Consider the following 7,730-nt stretch of genomic DNA (forward strand, 5'->3'; position numbering starts at 1 on the left):
AATAGGTGATGTTCCTGTTTGTATTTTTCCCATTACTTCGAAATGCATATTCACTAAAATCTGAGTCAGTTTCATTTTCAGCTGGTGTCACACTGAATAGTTACATGATTTGTCAACACAAAGGCAATGCACGCACTTTAGCTTACCCCAACAACTTGAAGACTGCAGAGAGAAGGTGTTTCCTTCTTATCTCCTCCCTTTAGTGTTGACTGGAATAGTAATGTCGTAGGATGCAGTGGAGATGCATGCATGCTGGGGCTAAGTGATGGGATGATTAGTCTATCTGGTGATCATTTGGCAGAGGAAGCCAAACTGATGTTGTAATGCATGAGTTTTGCAGGAAACGTCATCGAGACTTCATCATCACCAAACCATGGACATTTTTATAAGATTTGTGTGCACAATTGATAATCCCAGTATCCATCTAGCTCCTGCTACACCCTCTCTGTACAAATGTTCTTTACAATAATATATAAAATGCCAAATTCCTTTTTATATGCAGTTGACAAATGCAAAAAGTGTGCTTACCTCCAACTCTAATTGAAATCTAGTTACTTGCAGAATTAGTTGTGGTTACTTTGTTTTTTTGTTGTTGTTTTTTTTAGGAAATTGTTTTATTTTAACTTGCTGTGTTCCTACTACTTTGTGAGTCTCATATAAAGAAATGTATTTTGATCTCAATAAGATGTTTACCTGGACAACTGAGGAGTAAATTAATAATGAAACTTGACCTTTCCACTTTTCCCTGCCCCAGTTCCCATGCGTTGCTCTCGAGTGTACTTGATTCACTTTTCTGCATGCTGTACACAACAAATACTTTTAAGGGTATGCCAGTAATTGTAAAAAAAACAAACAAAAAAAAAACAAACAAAAAAAATGTAAATGAACAAGCTAAACACTCAAAATGACTAATCAGCTGTTTTAATCACCTTTTATGTGCTTGTTGTTTTTGGGAAGATTGTATTTATTTTAATTAAATAACAAATCACAACGTTACAAAGCAAATAGAAAACCTAAAAATGACATGTTTACCCTATACCTCTGTTTTGAACACGAGTGAAGACAAGACGGATTTTTTAAAAATAGCTCAACAGGGGGTACAAATGGTTCTGAAGTGGTAAATTGAGTTTTTCTATTTTTACAGAAAAGCTAGCGTAAGAGCTTTAAAGAAATGAGTCAGCTTATTTTATTTCCTTTATTACGCCCATATGGAGTTTAAAATATTAGCAGCTGAGAGATGTCTCCTTATCCTCATGTCATTAGCATACTACCTACGGAGGTTCCCATCCGTCAACAGGTGGCGCTGTAGTCACACTCTGCAGCATCCTGTTGTCTGCTCATGCGGACAAAGAGCCTCTGATAATTCCAGCCACATTCGTGCAGCCCAACCAGTTGTGGGGAACTTGTGAAACATTCATGTTTTTTGAAATTATGCAGCACAGTGCGGTTTTTCTTTTTTCTTCTTCTTCTTCTTCTTCTTCTTTTTTTACAGTGTAGCTCTTGTAACGTTTACCTCCGGCCTCCTTTAGATTATCTCTATATTTGTTTAGGCAGACGCTTGGTTTAGATAAGAGGATATTACAGATGAAGCAGGTGAAGCTTGCTGGGGGTTTTCTATAATTTAAAGTTTTCTTTATTTATATATGCCATTTCATTACGTTTCATAAATTTCGAAAGCTACCGATCATCTTCTGTCACCCAGTCTCCTAATAAACCTAATTTATTTATTTTTTTATCAGCAACTTTCTCTTTAAAATATGCTTACTAACAAGTAATATTTCAGTGACTGACGCTAATATGAGCCTCAGCGCTGTTTTGCGTTAACTTCATGTCATTTACCATCAAGGGAAGCTTCTGAGTGGGAGACCGCCCCTGAATCCGCCGCCGCCGCTCTTGCCGCCTGCATCCATCCCAACTCGCTTTCACACTTGGTTTCATTCACACGGAGTTTTCCCACCGGGATGGAGCCGCTTCAGCCAGCGCGCACAGCCCACGGAGAGCTCGCAGGCTTCCGCACGGCACACATGGCTGGGATTCTGTTGCGGACATTTTTATCATCCGTCTGGATAATAACGCTGGTTTCTTGCGCCAGGACGAGGAGCTATCTCCCCAATGAAGGTGAGTGTGCGTGCCGGGGTTAAACCGCTGGAAAGAGGCGCTGCGTGCGCTCAGGGCGCTCAGGGAGAGAGGAGGGCTGAGCTGCGCGGATCGTGAACTATTAGAGGAAAAGTTAAATGCTTATCACCTTATGAATTTTGTAATGATTTTATGGTTGATTTCTCCATTTGAGCTGCATAATTTTGCAAGTGTGCTCTGTAAAGAGGCGGCAGGGGGGGAATCCCTTTTGTTATGGATTGGGGTGACAAAAAAAGAAAAAAACGGCCATTATAGCTTTTACTGCATGTTATTGTAAAACCTTTGAAGTTAAATTAATATCTTTCACGCTTCGGTAATCTCTTTGGATTAAGATAGAACGTCAACACTTATGAAGCAATTGATTGAAATCGTATTGCAACGCAGTGCAACACGAAAGGAATGCTGCTACTGCAACTTACAAACTAAAATAAAGTAACACAAACCTCGCTATTTACTTTTGTTTTCAAGCGGTAAATGAACAATGGCCAGCTCTATTGTTCATCTGTGGAATGACTGATTAATTGAACAAGTGATTGACTGATTGATTTTCATTAATGTGCTTTCCCTTTTGTCCTTCATAGTGTCCCTTTTTAAATCCATGCCACTCGTTTATGGCCCCGCCTTCAAATGATACAGATTTTACATATCTTATGAGAATTACAGTAGTTTTCAAATCGTGGCTGGTGTACAGTGGCTAAAATAAAGCATGTTTTATTGCATCAAATTTGCAGAAATCCGGCACATGCTTGAAAACATGAATTTGCACACTAGCAGGCTGTTTAAACTAAGGATTTTTTTTTCTCCTTTTATTTCAAGTTGTGCTGCAGCAACATGGGAAATGGTAGTCTAGAGGGTTAAAAGTTGTCTCCATCTTATAAAACTTTCTGTATTTTGGCAGTAAGCGTAGACCAGTATGAGCAAAAATGTATACCAAGGATATCATGCTGTTTTTGCTCACTTTTTATGAAATGCCAGACAATAAAAATAAACTACATTTAGAGAATGCTACAGCTTAGCATCATGCAGTGCAAACCCTATGCCTGTTTATGGGCTCTGCCTGTCAGCTGGCTGAAAGGAGGCCTCTACGCTTTTCCCCCAATTGGAAGGAAGACTTAATCTGCTTTATGGAGAAAAAAAAAACATCTAATAAAAGCCAAGAGTGTTGATGAAATGGACTAGCCAACGTTTAGTTTGAGCTAAATGTAAACAGGGTATCAGTTGTTCGGGTTAAAAAAAGATATAAATTGGTCAAAATTTAAAAAAAATTAAAAAAAGAAAGAAAAGAGAATATCCATAGATGCCCAGTGTTTGGAACTTATTAGTGTGGAAACAAATCCACGCTAATATACCACTTGTATACGTGGTATTATTCCATATATTTTACACTTTTCAGCAGGGCTATTGTGTAAACGTGATAAAGTTGATGAAAGTGTAGTATTCATCATGCTATGAGAAACTCAAAGAGGCCCTTGCTTATTTTACAGTTGTCACAAACTCCAGCCAACACATACTGTAGCCAGAACAGGGTTTTCTAACTTATCCAGCTTAAGTTTCATGGCTTAATAACGTTGTTGTGAAGCATTGTACGCTGTTTGTTCTTAAACTATTTGCATGCATGTGTGTGTGTGCGTGTGTATCTGCGATTCCAGTGACCCTGCTGGATACCAGGACAGTGCCAGGAGAACTGAAATGGGCAGCCAATCCTGCAGAGGGAGGGGTGAGTGGGAGACTCTTTTTTCTCTCTCTCTCTCTCTCTCTCTCTCTTTACAGATACACTGTTTACAACTTGCTCTCTCCTCTGAAAACACAATCTCTATCTTAAGCACATGCACATTCACACACACTTGTGCACACTTGGTCTGGAAAGCTGTAAATAATCTTCCCACAGATTTTGCAATGTGCTGTTGTTCACCAAGACTAAGTGCTAATATGAGATTGCTGGCGTTTAATTTGGCACAGGCAAAGGCACAAACCAGCTTGATGGTGGGTGTCATTTTTTTTTTTTAGGGATTTGTACTACCAAGTAATTGCCAGAATAAATCCTGGAAATATCTGTTTTATATTTTAACTTACCAGCTTTTTCTTTTTTTTTTCTTTTTTTTGGTACTTTTTGTTGTCACCGTGATCTAAAACTGTAACATAAAAGTTATTGGTGAACTTGACTTCTATTTCTTCGGGGTTACCGTGCTCTTATTCTATCGCGTGCGGCTTGATTGACAGGGTCCTGCTCTTCACGTACTGAGCTTTAGATTAGAGGCACCCCCCATCATCCCCATCTTTCAGAAACACACACACACACACACACACACACACACACACACACACACACACACACAGATAGAAAAACTCAGCTTCTTTATGGTTGGGACAAAGAGACTCTTCCCTCTGACAGCTGTGATCTCTGTCTGCCTTAAAAGAGGTCACACCAAAAAGGTTTCTATGTCTGCTTTTGTGCACAGCAGGAAGCAGCGTACAGTTAAAACAATAGCAGACTGGTATATCTGGACAATAAAACTCAGATAAGGCGTATGAGTCATTGCGTCGCCATGAAACTTAGCTGTCAGATACGACGCTTGCCCAGTGTGTTTTCAGTATTTTAACTGCCCTGCTACTGAAAAATGATGAAAGAATGAAGTTTTATTACAAACTGAAGGTCAGAGTCTGTCACACGTTTGCTGCACTGCGGGTTCTTTTTGCACATCTACTAAAATTTACATCACTGGTAATTTATCAGCGTTTCTGCTGTAACCCTGCACGCACCACTGATGACATATTGATCAGGTTAAGAAAACTCTTCGCACACTCACCCTATAATACGCGCACGCCAACACACACGCGCACACTCTATCACTCACACAGTTCGCCCTCTCTTTTTCTTTCTCCGGACACGGTAAATTTAGCGTGTATACAGCTCTCACTGGTACGGAGAGAGCAAGATTATTATTCAGTGGCAATAAAAAGCCAATTTGGAGCTGGGAGGCTCAGCGGTCATTTGGAGGGTCACAGTACAAGGCAAATAATCGGCCCTATTGAGATGGATGGCGCGGCGAAGGTTGAGCCCGCCTCGCTTGTATGGAAATGCGCCCGCAGAAAGCCTTGGACTCTCAACAGATCGGAACCGCTGGCCGTTGCAGAATATTGATGCCAGAGTGAATGTTGGATGGCGAAGCTTTAAATCACTGCTGTGAATTAAGAGGACGCAGCATTGGAAATGGTTTTGGACCCAGTCTGCAGCCTTCATTGGGACAAAGAGGACCCGATGAAGTGACCGCTTTCAGTTTATGAGGGCAGATTATGTAAACATAAAACCACCAAACATTGAGTCATTTTCTGAAAAATAATGGCTGTCTAAGTGGCTTCCTGACAAAATTGCAAAATTAGCTGCAGCTGGCAGCATGGATCCTTCTCTGTTGCTCCATACAGTGTAGCCACTGAGAATGATCACACTGAACAAACATCTGCTTATTAAAAGTTTGTCTTGTCAGCCAGCGTGTTAGTGTTTGCATGGGTAAAGTCTAGCAGTTTCCTGCAAAGCAAGGAAGCAGCTAAAAGATGCGAGGCATCTTCATTTACTCAGTGAGCTGTAATTATACACATTTTTCTTTATTCCTAAAAAAAATGTAAAACTTTCATTTCTCCTGTGGAGTAACAGAATTGTGTGTGTGTGTGTGTGTGTGTGTTTGAAGTGGGAGGAAGTGAGCATTATGGATGAGAAGAACATCCCCATCAGGACGTACCAGGTGTGTAATGTTCTGGAGCCCAGTCAGAACAACTGGCTGAGAACAGACTGGATCCCACGGTCCGGTGCTCAGCGGGTTTACGTCGAAGTCAAGTTTACTTTGAGAGACTGCAACAGCCTGCCAGGAGTCACCGGCACCTGCAAGGTAGAGAACGTTCTGCATGATGTGGAAGCAGAGGGGAGCTGCAGGACTGTAGGGATTTTTAATTAAGATTTAACTCCATTTCTCATGCTGGCTTTCACCACGAGCACAGACTTTTCCCAAAAGAACTTTCTTATATGCACAAACCCTTCATTTTTAAAATGCATGTATATGCTACTGCAAGGCATTGCATTATTTGCTGATTAGCTTAGCCCAAACCTGAATTTGACCTATTATCTTTGAGCCAAAATAGAACTATATTGATGTTATTCTCAGCCACTGCTTTTTCCTAAACCCGTTTCTTATCTTGCAGGAGACGTTCAATCTGTACTACCACGAGTCAAACGAAGACAGAGAGAGCTACATCAAGGAGAGCAGCTTCATTAAGGTGGACACGGTGGCAGCAGACGAGAGTTTCACCCAGGTAGCACCGAACAACTGAGTCAGGCTTTCAGTTGTTTATCCGCCCACCTCCTCTCACTTTAATTTGCCTCCATGCGGAAAATAAAACCTTCTGGCACTTAGCTGTAATTTTCTGACATGGTTTACAAGTGCTTCGATCTTGGATGTCTGTTTTTCTGTCCTCTAAAAATTGGCAGCATGCTTTTGCTTAGCCGCTCCTAAAACAAAAAAAAAATTCTGCTGATCTAAGTGTTGCACGCATTAAACGTTACTTTTACCTGCGAAATCGATAAAAGTTCACCTGAACGAGAGCCAAGTGCCGAAAATGGAAACATCGGCAAACGGTTCAGCTGAAACTCTCACGTTCGGGTTGAACCAGTGAACCGGACTGAGATGCTTTACTGCACGTTCCATTAAGATTATTCCGTCCTCTTCACTTCCAGGTGGACGTCGGGGACCGTATCATGAAGTTGAACACAGAAATTCGAGATGTGAAGGTCACGACGAGGAAGGGCTTCTACCTGGCCTTTCAGGACGTGGGCGCCTGCATTGCTTTGGTTTCCGTCCGGGTTTTCTACAAAACTTGCCCGCTCACTGTACGGAACTTGGCGACCTTTCCCGACACGATCACCGGCGCTGACACGTCTTCCCTGGTCGAGGTCAGGGGGTCATGCGTCAACCAGTCAGAGGAGCGAGAGGAGCCGAAAATGTACTGTGGAGCAGATGGAGAGTGGTTGGTTCCTATCGGCGGATGTCTCTGCAAACCAGGCTACGAAGAGCAGGGCGGCGCATGTAAAGGTAGGCAACTATTGCTGGATGCAATGATTCCTTCTAGGTAGCTTCTTTTGACTGAATGCCTGTCAACTATAGGCATTAGATTATTTTATGCCAGCATTTGGAATTCCCACAACAGCGTCAGTGACAACTTTTATCACTCAGTCCATTAGGATACAGAAAGGAAATGGAAAAGATTGGGATTTATCAAATAATCACTGTATATTTCAAACGAATTTAAAAAATACATTTAGAAACAGTTGTGGCCGTTATAGGTCTTGCTAACACAGTAACGGTGCTGTGTAATCTCACACTGAAAACACCAATATAAATCCTAAAGTTGCTGTGATTCTTGGGACTTTTCTTAACTCAAAAATGATAAGGAACGGATTTTCTCATTCTTTTTTTTATTTAAAAAGGGACAATAATCGTTACTCATTTGAAAGCTAAAATTGTAATTTACAAACAAAATAAACTGTGTGTGATTTTGCATGTCTTGTGACTCGAATGTTCAAAATACTACTTCTGTTACAGTAG

At 41.1% G+C, this 7,730-nt stretch overlaps 1 protein-coding gene across 1 annotated transcript in view; it reads left to right on the forward strand.

Moving 5' to 3' along the window:
• Window positions 1–1,369: 1,369 nt before the first annotated feature.
• Window positions 1,370–7,730, forward strand: part of LOC103151216 (ephrin type-A receptor 4-like) — a 30,147-nt gene continuing 23,786 nt past the window's right edge. Inside the window, exons 1-5 of the mRNA XM_016681282.1 lie at window positions 1,370–2,118; window positions 3,786–3,853; window positions 5,823–6,020; window positions 6,331–6,441; window positions 6,863–7,217. Of these exons, the coding sequence (XP_016536768.1) occupies window positions 1,962–2,118; window positions 3,786–3,853; window positions 5,823–6,020; window positions 6,331–6,441; window positions 6,863–7,217 (889 nt within the window). The 5' untranslated portion in view covers window positions 1,370–1,961. The remainder of the gene's footprint in view (window positions 2,119–3,785; window positions 3,854–5,822; window positions 6,021–6,330; window positions 6,442–6,862; window positions 7,218–7,730) is intronic.

Source organism: Poecilia formosa, unplaced genomic scaffold (genome assembly GCF_000485575.1).
Source record: "Poecilia formosa unplaced genomic scaffold, Poecilia_formosa-5.1.2 Scaffold275, whole genome shotgun sequence".
In the NCBI taxonomy this organism is placed as follows: Eukaryota; Metazoa; Chordata; class Actinopteri; order Cyprinodontiformes; family Poeciliidae; genus Poecilia; species Poecilia formosa.